A 22,956-nucleotide genomic window follows, 5' to 3' on the forward strand; every position below is an offset into this window, starting at 1 on the left:
TGTTTACCGCAATTGTAGCATCTATTTTCCTCGTCCCACGTCTTCTTTCTTGACATCTCGCTTCTGTTGAACAACCATGGCTTGAGCTTCATCCTCCTCACGTTTTCCAGTGTCGTAAGTCTTTCCTCCATTTTTCTGAAGTTTCCCTCTGCTTTCCTCCGTGAGTAATCTCGCCTTCACCTTCGAGATGGTCAGTTTCGCCAAATCAGCTTCCAAGGAAGGTATACAAGCTGCATATTCCTCTGTAAGATTTCCGATGATCATTCCTGCAACTTGTTGATCTGTGAATTCGTATCCGGCTTTACTAGTTCTCCTCCACAGTTGATTTATTTTTGCGAAATATTCTTGAACACTCATGCCCTTAGGTTTCACAAAATGAGTTAACTGTTTCAGGGTTATAGCACCATTCACTAGCCCTCCGCCATTACACAACTCGTCCAGTTTTCCCATGCCTTTTTCGCTGATTCAATATCTGCAATGTCACTTTCAAAATACCCTCCGACATATTTGAAAATAACCGCTAACGCGATCACATTGTTTCGCACTCGTCGTCTCGTTTCTGTCTGAGGCAGTTGACAACCTGGCGTATCCTCATACCCTATTACTGATTCCCATACATCTTTCAACAACAGCTCTTGTTTCACCTTTAATGCCCACGAAAAATAGTTCTCCACTGTAAGCTTGGCCACATTCCTATTCAGTGTTTCTTCACCGGTCCACGAGATCGCCATTTTTACCATCAATAATGTCACAACTTGCTTCATCCGACGTTAATTCTCGTTACTCCATTTCCACTTATATTGTCCGAAATTTACTGCGGCGTTTTGGCGCTCTGGAGCTCTGGGCCCATAACCTGTTGAAAATATCTTCATTTCTGCTCGCTTACACCGCGTTTAGGACAAAAACTTATACCTATGAAACACCAGCTTCATGACACATCCATTTATTACGAGCTGTTGAGTACAACTGACTTTCACACACACACACACACACACACACACACACACACACACACACACACGCGCGCGCGCGCGCGGCAATTCAAAAACGTCCAAAGAATAAAACAAATGAAGATAAACCACTTGACTAAATTAATATGAATTACCAACACATAACCTCAATGTTGTATTCCTAAAATAGGTACAAGATATGATACATGACATTTTATTTTTATGAGAAAACCTCAACATTCCAACAATAACACTGATTTAATATTTAAATATATTAACACTGACACATTGAAATTTACCATATAATACCCCTGAGGTACCAGAGACCCAATTTTATTTATGTACACTAATTTATCTTCGTCCTTTTCCCGCACAAATGACTGGACACAAAAAGGACGCAGTGTCGATTAAATCGCCCAGTGCGCTTCACGGTCTCCGACACGGTACGTCCGAATTAATATCAAGTCGCACTCTTGATGTGTTCATTATGACGGCGGTTTTATTTCAGCTACCTACAGTACAGGCTCGATTATTCACTAAGATTTCCATTTACGGCCAGTCACACAGTTTAGTACACGTGCTTTCACTGTTACTTTAACAGAAGATATTTTATCACTCGTTGCTACTACTACATCTTTACTTGAATTCACAACATACAACTCGTTGGCTCAGACCGTAGCATGATCTGGCGTGACTAACTTTACTCGGCCCGCGGGTAACTGGAACACAACGACCTGATTCAGAGTAACAAGTCACTTCGCTCGAGCTCCGAATACAGTTTAGCGCGATTAAGTACAGTACGTAAGTGTAGTCATCCGTAAAATGAGTTTGAGTGTTCCTTCCACTCGTATTTATTGATGGAGGGCCTTACTGATGGATTAGCTGGCGTCATGCCTTGGAGAGAGGAAGGTGGATATCTCAAATCGGCACTGGCAGTCCGAACTGGAAGTTATAATTGCTACCAAATTAATCCCCTCATCTGGAACATACACTGGGTTTAATATGATCTCCTAACGATCACAGATTTCAGAGATATTAACAGATATCGCTCCACAATATTTCGCGGGTTTCGTAGCGTCGCTCACGGCGTGGTCACCTTTCGGCCAATAGCATTCGAGATGCCCTGTTTCCAGGAAATTCAGTCTTCAATTTATTTAATTTGCAGCTTATTATTTATTATTCTTCTACGCATGACATCTAAAAAGTTTCTTAATTTGATTCATATAATTGCAATAATTGATTAATGATTACTTTCAAAAATAAATTGACACTTCATTTCATATCTTTCAAGATGGTATTCCTGGCTGGCTAACTGAATTTTGTAATTGGACTAGAGCAAGCGGTTTATTTGAATCTTCCTCCGTAACAACTTGACAAACCTATGCCCTGAGGCTCTAGTCTTTTCCATTCTCCAATTCCGAGAATACGTAACATCACGGAAACTTTCTGCCTGACACAAATATATCTTCGCAGCGCTAATGTTGCAATCTTTCCATTGTTTCTGGCTCGCCTTTCTCTTATCGTATGAAACATTTGTGTACATCCGTACCTTCTGGTCGGTATATTAATAGGACCCCTACCTAGAAGCAGAACTCTAGCCGTTGTGACAGGCTAATTCTCATGACTCCGCTATGTTGCGCAATCAGCTCGTGCTTCAACACTAGTTATATTTCAATGTAATAGGGGTAATGACTTTATGTAGCTTTATGTAGGTTGAAGTGGAACATTCGTAATTTGGAATAAGTATTCCTTTTCGTCAAATGAAGTGATCTATTATTTAATTTGGTTTGAAGTGAATATCTGAAAAGAAAATAATTTGAAGTTATTGAGAAAAGAAGGGAAGCTAGAAGATCGATATAAATATATATAGCTATATGAGACTCATCCCTGTGTTCTTCATAAGTTGTGTGCATCTGATACGGACACCAACACCATATTGACTGTTACAAGAGAGCAGGAGAATAGTAGTTTATGATAGCATGGGTTGGAGGAGGGGCAGGTAGGTAGGTTTGAACTGATTAATGGAATTGACGTGTCTTTTTTCCGTTTATACTTTGTGTATACAGAAATGATTATAACAAATATAATATTAGATTTTTCATTTATTTCATTATGTATGTATGTTGGGTAATCAGCCCGAAGGCTGGTTTGATCCTCTGCAGCTTCGCCAACAGCTGTCATAAATAGCCTAGGCGTCACTGAAGAGGCGTACTACGGAAACGAGGAGTGAGGTAGTTTCCCGTTGCTTTCCTCACCGAGCCAGCAGTTGCTCTTACATATCAGTCTGCCAAGCCCACTGAAATGTATGCACCAACTGACCCTATGAGCGATATTTTCACACCATTCATAACAGGGACTGGCTGCATAAGGAATGGTATTACTAGCATCGCTCATACCTCAGTCACTTTCATATTGTCAAAGCCAAGGATGAGACTGTGAGAGGTCAATGAAAGTAACAAATTTGATATAGCCCATACCAGAAGACATAGTGCACTGTAAACACTACATCTCGCCAGCAAAGGCATTATTTCATTATAGTTAGGGTTAAAGTACTGTTTTAAATGAATATAACAGTTCTCCAATATGTTGAGCATGGTGCCCTTCTTATCCACTTGTAATATGCTTAGATCTTGGTCAATTGATGTAAAATTGTTTTTAAGTCTGTCATGTGTTGAGGCATGGCAGAGAAACAAAAGTGCTTAATTTTTTATTGGTTCTAAGTGTGCATATGTCTTCCAATTGTAGCTTGGCTGAAGATGACCCAATATATATGGGGTCGAAACTTGCCCCAGTTTTATAAGACAATATACAAACTTACGGTATTGCATAGGTGGACCCTTCTCTACCCTTTGATAGTGATCAGTTGTCAATACAGATTATAATGAAACTCATAACTTATATTATGAAACAGAATGCTTACAAATCCGTAATGTTAAGTTTTTGTTAGTAAAATGAGGGACTATGTTTTCAAGTTTGTTTCCACAACCAGAGCAATTGTGCCACAGTGTGGCAGCCTACTTTAGTATTATTGCAGATGCATCTGTAATAAAATGGACAACGAAGTGAATTTCAACTCGGAAATCATGGTTCGATCTTATCCTAGAGCACATTTTAAAAATCACAATGTTATTGTTTTTGCGAGGAGTATGAATAATGTTTCACATTTTCTTAGCATCAGATAAACAAGGTGCACTATTGTACACGATCTACATATCTCACATACTTACAGCAAACAATAGCCTTCACTCAGAAAATGCACTCTCTGAATTCTTAACAAGAACTGTCAACATGGGTTTTATAAGCAGAAACAAGATGATTAAGATACATTACAAAATATACCCATAAATATACACGATCCATTTGTAAAACTGTCACTGTTCAGCAGTTTTAAAGAAAGAACAACTTTTACTCTCACTAATGAAGAACCAAAATAATAATCGTGTCCTTCAGGGTATACCTCGACATGAGGTAGTCTACAAAAGTGTAGACAATATTTTGAGTGACCATGAAGATCAACTTGTTTATCCTGAAAAATTTCTTAAGAGTCTAACACCAATCAGGATGCCTCTATGCAAACTGAGAATAAAGATAGGTGCCATAATATTGGCTACCATCCTCCAAATGCACTGCAATGGGACAAGACATAGAATTACAACACAATATAATAGAAATAACTGTTGTATATTAAAATAATAATTGTACCAGTAGTATGGCCTCTCCCCGAGTTTATGCAAACCTTCCAATATCTGTTGACAGTGAAGTCTCAGAGAGACAAGCTGGACCTGACCATTTCCATGTAATTTACTGGTGTATCACTAGATGTCACTACTGTTGCTTACTTGGTTGAGAATTGTTACTGGGCAAGAGTCTTTTGTTTTTAAGTTGCCAATACTATCTTATGTCATGATCAACCAGTCAGCTTACTGCCTTGTGATGTCATTCAATCAATTTATGCCATTTTCCACCAATTGGGACCCAGCCCGTCTCTTTATATATAGCGAGTTTGAGCTTAATATAACTTCGTGAGTGCAACTTAAAGTGAGGTCACCTCCTGAGAGACGGCAGACGAGGCTGGGCTAGGAGAGGCAAAATAGCAGCAACTAGGTGGGCAGAACATTTCCTAATTATGTAACCTTACCTGTGTGTGGTGAAGGGAAGATACCAGTGTTCCCTTCTAACGTGTACCTGTTAGGTCGTGCTGTGTTTATCTTAAGTTTAATGTAGAGTTCTAAGTTGATTATGCAGGTTTTCTAGGCTGTCGAGAGACATGGTGTAAACCCTTTATGGGGACTTTGTAAATTTAAGGACATACGAGTGTGTACCCTAGTCTCGTTTCCCTTATTCATGTTACTTTCTGGTGACTAAGTTTTCTACCTCTAAATTTATACCCTGTGTTTTGGACTTTAATTTCTTTCTGGTCTTAGTCATCTTGTAGTATGGCTTATCCTCTGTGTTACTGGGCCTTCTGTCCCATGCAGTTTTATGACAATTCATGTCACGGAATTACTTGAGGTGTTCAGCATCACTATCATTTTGTTCCGGCCTTTCTATTTTCCTTCTTTTTAATTTCTTGGCCGTATAGTGTGAGCTTCGGCTCCTGTGTTTCTGGATCTTTTGATCCATTATTTGCGGGTGGCTCCCCTATGGAAAAGGATAGCGAGTGATAAAGCTCATTAGCTTTTAGGAATAATAAGAGGTGTTCTGATGTGAACTCTTAATGTAAATTCTGGATTCTGATGTGTATTCTTGGCCCATTAGGCCAATGAAAACTGAAATTATAGTTCAGGGTTTGAGATCCTTCTGTCATGTAACTTTTGAATTGAGGGTTCGATTCCCTCCACGTAATTTCATTTTTGAATCTCCTGCTTCTTTCTCTATTTGAACAAAGTAAGGTTCGATATTCCCTCTCCGCAGGAACTTCACTTCTAAAGGCCTCATTGTTCTCTTTATTTATACCAAAGATTCAAAATTCTTGTAAGACCTGTTGGTCTGGTTTCAACTTACGGTCTTGTGTGAAGAAAATGAGAGCACTTTTCTCCCCGGTTGTGAACTAGCTAAGCTTCAAAGCTTGTCTGTTATTGTTATTTATTTCTTGTTGAATACTCTCTATTATTGTTGTTCGAATAGATTACTTACCAAGATAAAGAAAAGAAAAGGTAACTTCAAATATATTCCAAACTTAACATTTTCTCGATGTGCTTTTGTCCAGTGTTTTGACCCAACAGCTCTTTTCCCCTCTGACCCATGGAAAACAACATAACAATAAAAAATAATAATGTTACAGGTTAAATGCCCCACTAACTACATTTAAGCTTTTCTCAAATGCTGAGGTGCTGGAATTTTGTCCCACAGGAGTTCTGGCAAATCTACTGACAAGAAGCTGGCATATTTGATTATCTTCGAATACTACCGGACTGAGTCAGGATCAAACCCATCAACTAGTACTTGGAAGGCCAATGCTTCTCCTATCTTAGCCACCTACCTCTTAAGAACACACTTAATCTCAATGGTGCATGAATTCCTTTTAAATTTAAACAAAGACTTTTGAAAATGGTTAATTTCTGAATGATGATCAATAAAATCTATTTTCTCCCCCACATCCATGGTGCTATACTCCCGATGGGTCTTGGCCGACCAAGAGCAACCACTACTCGGCCTTCAGGGTTGTGCAGTATGAGGTGACACGTGGTCAGCGCGACAAAATCTCTTGGCAGACAGGGGCCACTACTTCACTGCCAGATAACTTTCTCAGCTGTTCTCACACAGGCCGAGGGGAACTTGAACCAACCCCCAAATCCAGGTAAAAAACCCTAATCTGGCCAGGAATCGAATCCGGACCTCTGAACGAGAGACTGTCTCACTAACCAAAAAAAAACGAGGTCAGCAAATATATGTCTTTATTTATTAAAAATTAGTCCTTAGCCATGGGCAATATTCCATAGGCCTTTCACAAGTGAGAGCATTTAGTTCACTATCTGTTGCATTGCTGTCAGAAAATTTATAAATAATTGGTCCTTCAGTCTGCCAAAACTTCATTAAAGGAGAACACAACACAAAAATCAAGTTGCTTCATAATCAAAGAGTGTATCGGACAGTGTTCAACTATATATTTGCTTTTGCTGTGCACTGCTCCACAGACCGGTGAACTAAGGAAACACAAGTAGCTGTGACGTCACTGCACTGTAAGTGCTGAGCGAGCCATCCAGTTGATTATTGCAGTACGCGCTCAGCCGCTCTTCCGTTTACTTGAAGTGTTGTTTATTATAATAGTGCGGTGACTGTTTGTCGAAATGCCTTCCTGTAGTGTGTACGGCTGAAACAACACGAGTAGAAACCGAAAGTGTACACAGAAAGAAATACATTTCCATAGGTTTCCAAATCGAAGTAAGTCGCCTCAAAGGTTTAGCAGTTGGGTACAATTTTGCAAGAGGAAACACTTTTCTCCCGGTAAGGGAGCTACTGTGTGCTTAGTGCATTTTGAAAATACAGACTATGATGAAACGCAACTTTTGAAAATGAAGGTGATGCCTACGGAAAAGCTGCAAGGTCCGAAATTGAAGCCAGGGTCTGTTCCTTCAATAAGATGTCTGGCGTCGACAGATGGAGATACTTTTCAGGCAGGAATGCTAATTCATACGGAAGCCGCTTCAAAAAATACACTGTGGGAGTACTCGTCAGAAACTAAAAAGAGCAGGACGGAAAGGTATGAGGCTAAAAGACGAAGGGAGTTTGTTGACACAGTATTAAACGAAAGTGATAACGATAATGATGTACACGATGTTCAGAATGATATGAGTGAAAATATTTCACCAGACAGACACGAATGTAGTGTAGAAATACAGTGTGAGTTAGGAAGTGAAAGAGCTAGAAAATACTTCGACGTTGCAACTTCCGGCACAGCCTTGAACAGTGGCGTAATGGGATAACAGTTGAATGTCAGTTTCTATGAACCAGATGAAAGTGACAGTGAAAGTTATATTAGTGATACTGATAACGAACACACTCAGGACGATGTACATATTACAGGTTCATATTTCTTTGTAGCGGGCACAAGTTTGCTCACACTCTTTGAAATTTGTTACATTTGTAAAAGTAAAGTGAAAAACATTTCACATTACATTAAAGGGACTATGTTGTGCGTAAAATCACTTTGCGATTGTGGTAATAAAGTCTGTTGGTATTCTCAACCTATGGAAGGAAAGAAATCGGAAGCAAATATCCTAATATCATCAGCAGTATTATTGTCAGGCATTCTGTTTGAACCTTTTCGGTCATTCTGCAAGTCCATTAACTTACATATGATGTCACGAACTGTATATGATAGATTTATTCATAGAGTAACTGGTCCGATAGTGGAGGGTGCTTAGGTTCAAGAAAGGACTAATATTACTGATTGTTTGAAAAGCAGTGCCAACCCCAATTGGTTAGCCGGAGATGGCCAGTATGATTCTCCCTGCTTTTCAGCCAAATATTTAGTGTATTCACTAATGGATATAAATACAGGCCGCATAGCTCATTTGGAACTTGTTCAGAGAGTGATGGTGAAAGATGATCTTGAAAGGGATGCGTGTGAAATCGCGATGAGGAAGATTGTACAGGAAAAAAATTGTAATATAAAACTCTTCCTTTCCGATAGACACAAAGGAGTAAGGTATTTACTGAGAACGCAGTATCCTGATATTGAACATGAATTTGATGTTTGGCACATATCAAAAAGTCTAATGAAAAAGATGAAAGCTCTCGATAAAATCATCCAGAAGTTCCAGCGTGGAAGGCCAGTATAAATAATCATTTATGGTGGGCAGCACAAACACGTAATGGAAACAGTTCTGTGTTAATCGATAAATTTACGTCAATTTTGCACCACGTAAAAAATGACCATAAGTGGTTAGAAAACGGTGAATGGAAATCCTGTGAGCACAATACATTAACGGAGGAGGAAGAGAGAAAGAAAATGTGGATTAAAGGAAATTCAAGTTCATGTGAAGCCTTGAAGAAAATAGTTTTAGGCAAATATTTTTTAAAAGATGCAGAACATATAAAACACTACATTCCACACCAGAAGCCTAGAACGTTATCACAACCTTTGTTCGAAATATGCTCCTAAAAGAGTTCATTTCTCGTACAGAGGCTTAAAGCTCAGGCCAATGATTGCGGCATTGGACTATAATTGGAACATCAATAAACTGAAAGCTGGTATCAAAACTCAGTACTCAAAATCAACAGGAACCTGGGTGATAAAACAGAAATATGAGGCGTCAAGCGATGGATGGAAGAAGGCAATAATGAACAAAATAAATCTCTTGCAAACTAACTATAGTAGAGCCTCACCTGAAGATCAAGCAATGGATCTGTCACTGCCTAAAAACATTGTTCCAATACCTCGACCTTCCAATGACGACCTGATCAAGAAGCACTTCTCACAATTTCACTCGCAACAATAAATGAGGTACCGTACTTCATGTCAAAACAATACATTATCTATATTTATCATACAAACAAGCTTAAGAAACTCTTACATAATTCTACTGTTTTAATTTCATTATTTCATTTACAACTTGAAGCCCACATAGGTGCCATCGGGTTCCGGAAATGTGTTCCTTATGGTGTTGACAACACATGATGGTATGACAACTCTGTTCTTTTTACCAATCGCAATCCATGAATTTACCCACGAAGTGAACTGTTTGTAACAAATCACCAAGTTCTATTTGATGGATTTAAAGCTGTCAGTAAACGTTTCCTTGCCATGTTCTTTGCTTTTAAGCTCATGTTATGCCTTGTCATTGTCAATACTTCACGGTCTAAAATAAGCCTTGTAAACGAGGGATTTCTTGTTATACACATAAATTTATCAGATTTCACTGCTTTTACATTGTCTAATTCACAACAGCATACACTTCGTTCATCTGTATCCATGATGGTACACTTATTACATTTACACCAAATTCACGTGCCAGCATGGCCTGTAGTGTTTAGCATATCCATGTCAAGATCACTATCTGAATGGACATCAGCACACATCGTTCGTTCTGGCTCATACTGATACGGACGAATGATATTTACATTCATTATATATAAAAATAAGCCCACTAACACTGGTAACAGAAGAACACGGCAGTAGCAGATGGAGTGCGGGAAAAGACTGCGCGAGTTTACTCCCAGTGTCAAGGCTACCAGGTAGACTCTACAGCGCAGTGACGTCACGATCAGTTACTACTTCCGCACATAACTTGAGAATGGTTGGACATAGAGGCACCGGATTAACAGCATTGTTATTACATTCCCACAATACATATTTAGTAATGAATAACGAAATATGTGTTTTTGTGTTGTGTTCTCCTTTAAGATAAGTTCCAAATTCCAAGTTTTTAAGGATTTAAACAGAAATAAACATTAATGTTTATGCATTTCTAAATATTTTTGAGTGTGACGAGATGTGATAAAATCTGATTATGTTCTTTCAAGAACGAAACATGTCATTCTATTTTAATTGTTTCTTTTTCAAGTAGTTTTATAAATTTAACTGAAAATTAGTTTCGGCAGACTGAAGAACCTAACAGTTATAAATTAACTGAGTCAAAACTATAAAGAAATGGCTTCAAACATTTTTTAAGACAGAAAATAACAAAATCTATATTCAGAGAAATGTTCAACAATGATAGCTATGAAATAATTTAATACGATGGCATGTGAATGTAAGCTAAGCTTCAAACATGGTTCGCTTCCTCAAAGAAATAAGGAGGTAAGGTAGAGGAAGATTTTCTAACTACAGTATATATGAAAATGTATGTGCTGTACTTTTATAACTTCATTCTCTAATTGCATAACACTTAGCACATAGTGTGTCTCTGTGGGATATGCTAGTATTCAATAATTCCCCAATAACAATGAAAAATACACAAAACATTTACCGGAGACATGTTTTGCCATGTTACCAAACAGTTATGTACAATATCATAGTGATGATACTTCCTAAACAGTTTCTGCAACAATACAGGGCAACTATTGTTCATAGACCTGAGCTTGGAAAAGGTTGATTAATAAGGGATACATAAACACTAAGAATATACAAAATTATTTTTATTAAAAACCTTGCAGCATTTTGAAGAATCTCAAAATACACAAAGGATTTGACATTCATTAATAGTAAATTTGGTTGCCATTGCTATGTGAAGGTGTGCCTGATGCAGCAAGACTGGAAAAATAATATTAACTTACTTCCAAATTTCAATGATACTAGATGAATCATTGAAACTTGATAACATTAAAAAAATAAATATGTGTATATATATTTATATGAATTTATACAAGGTTTCAAAATGAAAATGGGCATTCCAAACTGCTTAGCAAAAATCATTAGCAGTTTTCTTTCATAGGTAAGTGCATCACAGACTATGGAATACAGATATACAGGCAGCACAATGAAAGAGAACTAGTAACATCATTTTTTAAAAAAAGTCCTAGTGTTATTCAGAACCTGCTCAATGACATTTTAAATAAATTTTGAAGTCTTAAGTATATAAGTTCATTTTATCTACACAAAGAACTTCAACAAATACAGAGAGTATCAGGATACATCCACTCACACCCATCCTCCAAAAAAATTCCAACTGCATAATTATAGATATACAAGCAGTTGTGAATAAATTTCCTTATATTCGTATGTTTAAGATCAATTTTCTTCAGAATCCAGTGCTATTATAACATACTGGTATAAAGAAAAACCTTCATTGGATTCTGAAGACCTGACAATCACTCTCTCAAAAATTCAACAAAAGGAGTTGCCTCTTCATGAATTTGTAAAACTCAAAGAGTCACAGTCTCCAAACTCACTCGGACCAAAAATGACTTGTTCACAGTTATAATCAACTAACAATTCGTTTCTTCATTAAGTGGAATATCATCATCAGCATCGTCATCTTTACTTTGTTCGTGAAGTAAAACATATTCTCTAGAGCTATATCCAAATTTGATAACATCTTTCTCCAACAGTTCAATATATTTCTTGGGTTCAACTTTTACATTATTCACAAAAGTTCCATTGGAAGACTCCAAATCGATGATGTAAGGCCTAACTCGTCTACCCTTGGTCCCATCTTCCCGTTCGTATGGTACTAAGCGGTACTGGAGCGCAGCATGCTGCTTAGAACAAGACGGATGGTCAATGGGAATATCTGCCACCTTCCGTTCTCGTCCAATCAGGTAACAACTTTGCCTATGAATGTACAAAGTAGGTAAACCTTGATCACCTTTGAAAGGATAGAGTCTCCATCTCCTTTTAGGTTTACGGGCTTCAGGAGGTTCACTGTATTTTATTACGACACCGTTGAAAGTGTTTGAATCTTCTGTTAGTTTCCCAGACAAACCAAAATTAGGTTTAGCTTTATCATCCTCAGGACCTTTCTTATTGTCTTTTTGTTCATCTGATTTCTTTCCCCACTCAAAATTTGGCTCATCATCACTCACAGGCTCTTCTTTGACTGGACGGTTGGCTTCATGATTACTACTACCATCATGATAGGTTCGACGATGCTTCCCATCATGCTCAGTGCTACAGAGACAGATAAAAAAAATGTTAAAAGTATATATAAAAAAGTCATGCTTATTATTTGCACACATAGGTCATCCACACGAAAACCAGAAAATTTGTACAACTTGTTAACTCTGAACACAGATAGTTAAATTAATCAACACAGTTACTAAAGCAAATAATATGGTAAGGTTCAAATTTTTACAGGTAATAATTGTTTCTTTCTTCAATAGCTAATTATTAACCCTACAAATACCAATGCTATATTCTGTAGTGCCAGGCATTAATGTTGAAACTGTAGTGGTTTAGAAAATATTTTATAAAATTAGTAAATACTATCAGAAACCAATTCGATTAGAAAGAGTTGTTTCATGATAAAAAGACATATGAAAATGAAAATATCAGAACTAAAGATCCTTTATAGAAAGCAAATTTTTTGTTGGTTTGAATTTGTATTATCTTGAAGAAAAAAAACCCAGTGAAATTGCACAAAAAATATCATAACAAAAAAATATACAAAATTTTCCTCATGCAATGATGAAATAACACTGAAAGTTTCAAGAAAATCTGCACATAATTAGCTTTCCTAGAATACTTTATGTCACAATAGGGGGGGGGGGAAAGAAAACATCTTTTCTGATGTTCCGACATGAAATTTATTGTTGACTGTATGCCGAGTGTAGAAAAGGTTTATGCTGTTATTAACTGTTTTGAAAGAGATGTGGACATCATGCTTTCTAAAAATGTTGGCAATTTCATAAATATTCCTATTGCCGTAAGTGAAAAGAACATAACTATCTGCTTTCTTTTTGGACTCTCTGAGCAGAGTTGAGGTGGGTTTATTCTCAATTTTTTGACAATCTTGTCTATAAAATGCTTGTTGAATCTATTTTCTCTCACAATGAAATAAATGGTGTTTCCTTCGATTTGGGTCCGATAAGGGGATGTTAAATGTTCTGTGAATTAAACTATAGAAAGTGGCTCTTTTGTGAGCTTCTGGATGCGTGGACTCTTGTCGAATAGTATTTACTGTTTGAGTGGGTTTTCTATAGATGTTGTACGATAGTTTGAGTTAGGTATTGCTGATGGCGAGTTCCAAAAATTTAAAGAGTTATTAATTTCAGTTTCAGATGTAAATTTGATCCACGGGTCAACCATAATTCATTGTTCAAGAATGATGATGATGATGATGATGATGATGATGATGATACTTGTTGTTTAAAGGGGCCTAATATCTGAGTTCATCGGCCCAGTTGTTCAAGAATAGTGTCACCATCGGTAATATTATGGTCTACGATGGCAAATGTGTCATCCACTGTCATCCACATAACACGTCCTTTGATGTTATTGCAGATTGTAGTTCTTTCCAAGCAGTCCAAGTACATTTCAGCCGTTATCCCCGAGGCCCATAGGAAGATTTTTTTTTTTTTTGGTAGAAAAGGCCATTGAATGTGAAATAGTTGTTAGAAGTTACAAATTCTAAGATGACTATAAACTCTCATATTTCTTGCTTACTTGATTTACTGTGTTTCTGTAAACTGTCCTTTTTTAACTTCATAAGTTTTTATTACTGGTATCTTGGAATATATGTTTTGATATCAAAAGAATACATCTTCTGATGTTATTGTAAAATCAGATTTTTAGTCAAATTACAAAAACTCTATGGAATTTTTAATTGAACTGGTATTCTCAAATTTGTATTTTCTTTCCCCCCTCAGAAAATTATGGATGAACTGAGAAATCTTGTATGTTGGGCTGTTCCTGAAGTTAATTATAGGTCATATAAGTACATCTACTTTGTGGACATAGGCAATGCCTTAGCTGTGGGGAAGCTTGGATTCATGTTAACTTTTGGGATTCATTTTTGCCAAGAATGAAAGAAGTTTGTCTGAGTTACTGTTTTAAATTCCTGTGAATGCTATTGGTTGGGTCTTTTTTTATTGCTTTAAATTAATCTTCTGAGAAGCAAGCTTCAGTTTTTTGGATATATCTTTGTTCATGATCACTGTTGCATTGCCTTTATCCGCTTTCATCACAATCAAGTCGTTCTCACTAATTTTCTGCTTTAAGGAGTCAATAGCCTTTTTAGGGAACGAGGGAACTGTTGATTTACTATTTTCTATTATGTTGGATAGTTTTTCCCGAATGTTAAATCTGATTTTTCTGTTTGACTATGAACAGGTAATTTCTGTAGGGTATTCTCTGGCTCAGCCGTGATAGTGATTGCATCTTTTAGTTTAAAGGCATTAGGCCAATTGAACTTGGGGATCAAAAACTAAATTAAATTACTATATAGGAAGAAATCCATACTCAACACTCGTCTGTACAAGGCACAGCTGCGTGCTTCATTTTCTCTGGTCCCATTAGAATTTTGTGACTTATTTGCAGAAATTAAAAAAATTGGTTAAGTAAACATGTGATTTTTTCTCTCTCAAAATTTTGTCATTAGAAAATCAGGTGTGCAGGTCTTATTCAGAAGTGGGTGGTATACGGAATTACACGGTATGTTACAAATAACAAAGAACTTACCGGCACAAATGTAGTTAATACCTCTGAAGGAAAACAGTAATTTTTTCTGTCTATAGTTAAAAGAACTAATGAATCACTGATAATTTAATTACACTACACATCTACTTTTCAGACTCAAAATTTACACTGTCTGCTGGTTTGATAGGAATCAAGGGAGCTTTGTAGATAACCTACAATCAATTTTATTTTTAATGAAAAAACATAAAAAATTCCACAAGGTGTTATAATTTTATGACAATCCTTTATGTGGTGGTATTAAAATATACAGTATTATATTCCTAAACATAATCAAACAGATGACACTATAATTATTATTCAGTTTCCATTACTTCTGTAGAAATCAAACAACACATACAGTAGGCAAGATATGGGCTTTTGGGCTTATGCTGTGTCAAGAAAACGAGGTGAAACTCTTTACGTTTCGCAGAGAACTTTGTTCCACATCTTCAGAAGAAAATCTTCACTGCTCACGAGGAAGTCTTCTACAATAATGAGGGTTAGACTTTAAGACTGTTTTACCATTGGAGCTGTAGTGGTACGCTTGTTCGTCACCAGGTGGCTCACTGTATGCTGGCACAGCACTTCAACCAGGAGCTGACGACAGTAAGCTCCAGTTAAGATGTTCATCACACCATGTGTGTGAGAGGAGTAATGGAGGACATCAGACGAATCAGGGACGAATGAGGTAGAAGAAATAAATAAAAACTAATAAAAGTAAAATGCAACAAAAGACACCAGGATTGAATAGAACAGAGCTTAAGAATGAAAAGAAAGTATGTGGAGAAAACCAGAGGATGATAATGATGTGAGACAGCAGGGAGGGGGGCAATAACTGGTGTACACACGTTATGGAAGTGTAGGACATTAACACATAGCTTGGAATGAACGAACTGGTGATGACGAACGTACAAATTTGGAAAACACCAAAACGAAATAACGGCATTTACGGCGGAGAAGGTGGACTTTGGTACGGCGTAAGTGGCAGAGGAGGCAGCCTAGTACTCGGGATTAATGGAGTGCAGTTACCAAAACTACTCTTGAGTGTCTGAACCCATAATGGGTGGTTCAGGGGCAGCATCTGATCTCCATGTTAGGAGCGGCTGTGAACCTAACTCCTCTGAGGCTAACAACCTCAGTTGTATCTCTTGTCAATGTCTAGGCATTGGTCCCAAGCCAAAATAATTTGACTCAGCCTGATTGAAAAACCTAGCATAGGCACTACCCCAGGTGGTAACCAATCCACTGTTGTCAAGAACAATGTCAGTGAGCCCTTGGATTCTGGGGAGTTCACACCAGCATGAAAGAGATTAAAGAGCAAGGGAGTAACTCACTTTGCAACTTTCAACGTCAATTCACTCCTTAAAGTTGGAAAACTCAAACATCTAACCAATACCTTGTCCAAACAAGATATCGTGGTAACAGCATTACAGGAGACCAGATTCACAGATGAGTCAGCTTTTGAATAACAAGGGTACAGGATTTTGAAAGGAAAACCAGGCAACAGAGTGATGAAAAATGTCCCTCACCTGGGAACGGGTTTTATAATCAATAAGCGAATCGTAGGAGCAATCACAGACTTCACTTCTAGGAACGGCAGGATTTCCACCCTTTCCTTCAAAGGAGCAAATAAGCTCTACACGCTAGTCAACGCACATGCACCCACAAATGAGAGCAACAAGAAAGACCCGGAGAAAGTAGAGGAATTCTGGGAGGACTTGGAGGAAACTATATCCAAGGTACCGACCAGCAATGTGATTATACTCCTAGGAAATTTTAACACACAACTGGGGAAAGAAAGGAGATTCATAGCCATCATTGGAGACTATCCAGCCCACAAAAGGACTAATCAAAATGGAGAGTGACTGATAGAGTTATGCAGGACCTTCAATCTGGTCATGAAATCTACAGCATTCAGACACCTCCCAAGAAAACAGAAAACATGGATATCTCCCAACCCCAACCTAGGAGTTCCAGATTGATCACATAGTGATTTCAAAACATGCAGGAAAGGAGATCAAAAATGTCAAAGTCCTGAGGGATGCAAATTTAGATTCAGACCACTTCCTCTCCAAGATCAAAGTCAAGATCATCTCAAGATCCCAGAAAAACAGGAACACAACTCAAACAACAAAATTTGAGAGAGAGAATCTCAGAATGCACAAAGATTTTGCAACATAATTAAACAAAAGATAGTACCAGGGATTGGAACAGTGAAAAGAGGCTATGATTGATTCTGCAAGAGTCACAGTTCCTCTAGAGAAAAAGAGGAAACATGCATGGTGGTCATCTGAATGTGATGATACAATCGAAGAACGCCGAAAGGCGTGAGTAAATTGTTCCCAGAAAACACCAGAGAACCAGAAGAAGTTCCAGGAAACAAGGAAAAGAACATCCAAGATCATCAAGAAACTGAAGAGAAAGTATGAAAAGGAATACTTGATTCAGATCAAACAGGATTTAAAAAAAAAAAAAAAAAAACACTTGGGACTTTTATAAAACATTCAAGAACACCTTGAGTAGATATGATCCATCAAGCCTCAACTTCAAAAACCAAGAAGGAAAAGTAGCTCACAGTGATCTGGAGAATCGCCAGATTCTGGCAGACTACTTCGCAAAACTCCTCACTTGTGAGCCACTGTCTCAGAAATTCGACTACAATCACAAGGAACCAAACCCAGACTCAGACCCTCCGACTGAGGACAAAGTCATGAGAATCCTCAAAACCTTAAAGAACAACAAAGCACCTGGAAAAGATCAGATTATTGCACAACTTTGGAAATATGCTGACAACAGAGCGATCGTTGTACTGACAAGGTTCCTACACAATATCTGGGAAGAAGAGAAGCTGCCAGAAGGATGGACATCAGCGTTAATACACCCTCTTCACAAGAAAGGAGATAAGGCAGATGTCAACAATTACAGGGGAATATCGCTACTACCAGAGACATATAAGATCTTTTCAAAGGTTTCGATTCCTGCCTGAAAGCCCAGTGACTATACTTAATGCCCTGAGGGAAGTGCCGAAAACCTGTTCGGCAATACAATTGTAAAAAGTTAAAAACATCTAAACATGGACATAATGTAGACGTTTAGCTAGTACGAACATTTAATGAAACTCGTTCCGCCTTCAAGCAGCGCTGTCAAAATGTGCTCTGTCTCCTTCCAAATGTTGTGACCACACTCTGCTTTATGATTTCCAAGGATTATTTTAAACAATACCACCTGAATGCGATGCTAAGATGGTCCCTTATGCAAGTTCACCGCCAATCGCTTTTCCAGCACAGTACCGTACTTGCTCTAATTATAACAATGACTGGACGTTAACACCAAGATCCGTAGGTAGGCCGCAGCCGTCCTTTCGTGAGATGCAGTTTCTTGAAAAACGCATGATCGAAGATTTAGCGTTGATGGGACTGAAATTTCTGGACGACTGATCGGGGAAACCATTTCTTCGAGAAATGGATAGTGCAGGAATTTTAACGTTAGTTAATTAGGATGCTCACAGGACCACGTGATTTGAATGAATAATACAGAAAAACACAGTTTCCGGGAACATATAATCAAGGTTCTACTGTAGAAGAAATGTGTCCTGAAAAGAAACAACTGATAAATTCCGTCAGTTTATCATGGAGCACAATGACAAGAAGAACAGAAGAACTTGGGGCTAATTTGTGCTCACAACTATGCGAAAACTTGAAATCATTAGAGTGCTTTTCATTGGCTTTGGATGAAAGTAATGACGTCCGTGATACAGCACAACTTTTAATTTGTATTTGTGGGATTGACAAAGCGTATGAAATAACTGAGGAGCTGGCATCTTTAAGAAGCATCCATGGAACTACAACAGGTGAGGATTTGTTTCCCCAACTGAGTGAAACACTGGAGGATCTCGATTTAGGATGGGACGGATTGGCAGCTATAACAACAGATGGAGCAAGGAATATGAGTGGTATAAAAACTGGATTGATTGGAAGAATAAGAAACAAATTTACTAACAGAAATACTAATATGCCTCTTGAATTACACATCAACAAGTGCTATGTGGAAAAGTATTAAATTTACAACATGTGATGAACACAGTGACATCTACAATTAATTAGGGTATACTCAATCGCATGGACTCAATCATCGGCAGTTCCACTCATTTCTGGCTGAAATTGATTATGATTACGATAATGTAATTTATCATAGCAAGGTACACTGGCTTAGTCGTGGTAATATATTGAATGCTTCTTTCATCTTCATGAAGAAATAAGTACATTTATGAACATGAAACAGAAAGAAGTGACAGAATTTGGGGACGAAAACTGGATGTGGGATTTAGCAATACTCACAGATTTAACGCAACGTTTAGATATTATGAATAAGGGATTACAAGGGAAAGGCGTACTTTTAAATGAAGTGTATAGTTACGTGTTAGCGTTCGAAAATAAATTGAAATTATTTCAACAGCAATTAGAGAAGAGCACGTTCTCACACTTTTCATGTTGTACTGAGCTTCAAGAAACAAACTCAAACAGTTCAGTGCCATATGATCGGTTTGTTAAGTTGATTGACCTACTGAAGAATGAGTTTGAAACCAGATTTAAACACCTTCAGTGTTGTTCCCAATTTAGCGACAAGTTCACGGAAGGAAATCTTATTAACTTTTACAGGACGCTTAGTAATTAAAAAATCCAGCCTTTCTTAAAATTCTGAGGGTGGCTGTGTCAAATCTATCTCCAGACATTTCAACACTGTCACTTCAAGCGAAGGCCCAGGCCTATCATTAATTGGTAAGTTTATCCCAAGTTACAGAGTAATATTTACTTTTCTCAGTTTGCTTTGTATTGTGGTTCAGGTTATTCTTTATGTTGCCAAATAGCCATGTGAGAGCTTGGTTGGTTAATTGGTTGGTGATTGGAGGAGGATATATTTGTTAGGGAAGGTCGGGGGGAGAGAACAATGTGGCCGCTGGTATGTTTAGGAATCTGCCATTCAGCCCGCCCGCAAATTAAATTGAGCACCCCTGTCTTAACTGGAGCTTATTGTCATCAGCTCCCGTTCGGAACACTGTGCCAGCATACAGCGAGCCACCTGGTGACGAAGGAGTGCACGACTACAGCTCCAACAGTAAAACAATCTTAAATTCAAACCCTCATTACTGTAGAAGACTTCCTCATGAACATTTGAGATTCTCTTCTGAAGACGCAGGGCAAAGTTCTCTATGAAACGTAAAGAGTTTCACCTTGTTTTCTTGACGTGGCATAAGCCCACAAGGCCATATCATGTCTACAAGTACGGCCCGTGAAAGCAACAATGTTAACACATATACATTATATATGCAATACTAATGGGTTAGCAGCCAGCTAATCTGGCTTCTTCCTTAATGTCAGAACTCAGACTATGCTGTTTAAGGAAGGCAAATACATTAGAAGGATTGGTGTCACTATTTGATCACCAGAAGTGCAACTTCCAAGACTGAGGATCTGTCACATAAGCTTTTACTTGGAAGCAACCTTTTGTTAAAATTAAAACTAACCAAGAAGTACAGACAAAAACTGAACTGATCCTATTTATTACTTTTCTATGCCTAATGCAAGACAAATACTAAGTATAAGGCTAAAAATTTGAAGTGCATACAGACAAAATTGTGGTTTTATTTATATAGATTATATCTGACATAGTAATTTTTTTTGTTGTTTTTTTTTTTTTACACATCACTGTTAACAAAATGAAAAGCAACATCAGAACTCACCCAAACTTTCCAAAACACAGTCGTACCTCGATATCTCAAACCTACAGCATCTCGAAGTAACTTAAATTCCCCGGCCATTTGTCCTTCACGTGTGTTTATTTTTCTGTTACTCGAAATTCTGTTACACGAATTTCTCGAAGCAAACATTTCCTCCCTTGAAGCAAAAAATACTCTGCAACTCAAATTTTGTGCAACATTAACTGTGCAATACGGCATGTGTGGTTTGTGAGGAACAGTTAACAAGTAAAAGTTTACAGCGATTTTGGGAGCTAATATGACGCGAACTGAAAAAAAACTTATAATGATCGGAAAGTAGGCGAAGACTCGCTGATTCTTGGGTGTGAATTAATTACCAGTCACGTACAAAAGCAACCCCCGAAGTCGCGGATGACAAACTCCATTTACGAATCTCGGCTGTGTGGTATTGATGAGAAGTTTCAACGTGAATGGAGAAAAGGTTAACAGTATCAAACAGAAGAAACTAACAGTTTTTTTTCACTACTGCATGTACTGTATCCTGTCTTGTAAACAGTTACTATAATAAGGTTTATAATTAAAGTGATGCTGTAAAATAGAGTTTATTTGTAAATTTGTAAATGCTGTTAAAAATAATGTATTCAGTATAAACACAAAGATATATATGATATATACATGCTCAAAAACTGTATTCTCTATATCTTGAAATTTCGATAACTCAAAATAAAATTTAGCTCCTGAGGTAATTTGAGATATCGAGGTTCCACTGTAATATTAGTGTACTATCACAAATATTCTTTACCTTCCTCTGTTTTCATCAGTCTCTCTCCTGTCCCTATTAACTCGTTCAGGACTGGATCTTCTTCTGTGAGATGACTCGCCTCTGTGCATTGCATCATCTCGGCTCCTATGATGTCTACTACCACCATCTCGGTGATGTTTATGTCTTAAACATTCAAGCATCAGAGAGACTGAAATAATTTCAGCTGAGGAAAACTTCATATGATGAAGCATTAAATCCAAAGATTATCCTTTCTTACACCTGAAATATATTTTATACTTCAGTAAAGATCCTAAAGATCAACAAGTTGACAAAATAATGTTCTCAAAAGTATTATTTGCTTCACAGGACTATTTTATTTTCACTGCTTCTTAAAATTATTTCCAATCCTAGCAGTATTAGGATGGTGAGACTACCTCTCAGTTTTCAGTTAAAAGCAGCACTTCATCAGATTTTTGCAACAAGCTTTAACATATTATATTTGTTTAGGCTCGTATTAAAAACTACAGAAACATGTATTTTTAATATGGGAGAGGGAGGGGAACCTTATAAAGTGCACCTTTTTAGAAAGTACAGTTTCTGTACATTTCTGGTGCAGGGCTAAGGTTGCAATATTAAGTAGTGCAATGGCTTCCTTCATCTGTTGACATGCCAACTGGAGATATTCACATAGTGTGGCCACCTTGTAATGAGTGTTTAAAATGTTTAAGACAATAGATCAACACCCCGACTGTGAGATACAATCTGTGATTCATTTCTTGAATGCGTGAAACATTAAACCAGCTGACATTCACGGCCAAATGTATGAGATGTATGGTGAATGTGCAATGATAGATGCAATGGTGAGGAAATGGGTTTGAATGTTCAATAAAGGTTATGAACATGTGCATGACATCCCGCAGAGTGGCCAACCATCTGTCAAAGATGATTTGGTGTATGCAGTTGAAGCAAACGTTTGCAAAGGCAGACAGTACACAACTTTGTCACTCTTTCTAATTTTCTCACAATGTTCAAGATCCGTTCTCTACCATATTGTGACAGATTGCATAGGATCTAGGAAATTGTGTGCATGATTGATGCCAAAACACCTCACTGAAAAACACAAATCCAAACAAATAGGCAGTGCATTGGCCTTTCTCACACGGTATGCTAAGGAGAGTGATGATATGTTAAACCACACTGTTAAGGAGACAAGACATGGGTACAGTATACCATATCACTCCTGAATCGAAGCAGCAATCCTTGGAGAGGAGGCTTTCAACGTCACCAATGAAGAAGAAATTCAAATAGTTTCCACCTAGAAGATCATGTGCACTGTTTCCTGGGACAGACAAGGTGTTTTGATGTTGAATTCTTGCCTCAGAATGCAACAAACAACAAAGACGGCTAATGTACAACACTAAGAAATCTGCATTGTGTGATTCAGAACAAAAGACGTGGAATGCTTCTA

General features: G+C 37.6%; 1 protein-coding gene across 7 annotated transcripts in view; it reads right to left on the minus strand.

Moving 5' to 3' along the window:
• Positions 1–11,018: 11,018 nt before the first annotated feature.
• The window catches only part of LOC136858562 (uncharacterized), a 75,937-nt gene continuing 63,999 nt past the window's right edge, over positions 11,019–22,956 (minus strand). For 6 of the 7 annotated variants that reach the window (XM_067138194.2, XM_067138197.2, XM_067138196.2 and 3 more), the window contains 2 exons: positions 21,528–21,671; positions 11,019–12,504 (listed from right to left, as the gene is read on the minus strand). In XM_067138194.2, coding sequence (XP_066994295.2) covers positions 11,823–12,504; positions 21,528–21,671 — 826 coding nt within the window. In that variant the 3' untranslated portion in view covers positions 11,019–11,822. The remainder of the gene's footprint in view (positions 12,505–21,527; positions 21,672–22,956) is intronic. The other variant, XM_067138198.2, reaches the window with a different exon arrangement.

Source organism: Anabrus simplex, chromosome 1 (assembly GCF_040414725.1).
Source record: "Anabrus simplex isolate iqAnaSimp1 chromosome 1, ASM4041472v1, whole genome shotgun sequence".
Taxonomy (NCBI): Eukaryota; Metazoa; Arthropoda; class Insecta; order Orthoptera; family Tettigoniidae; genus Anabrus; species Anabrus simplex.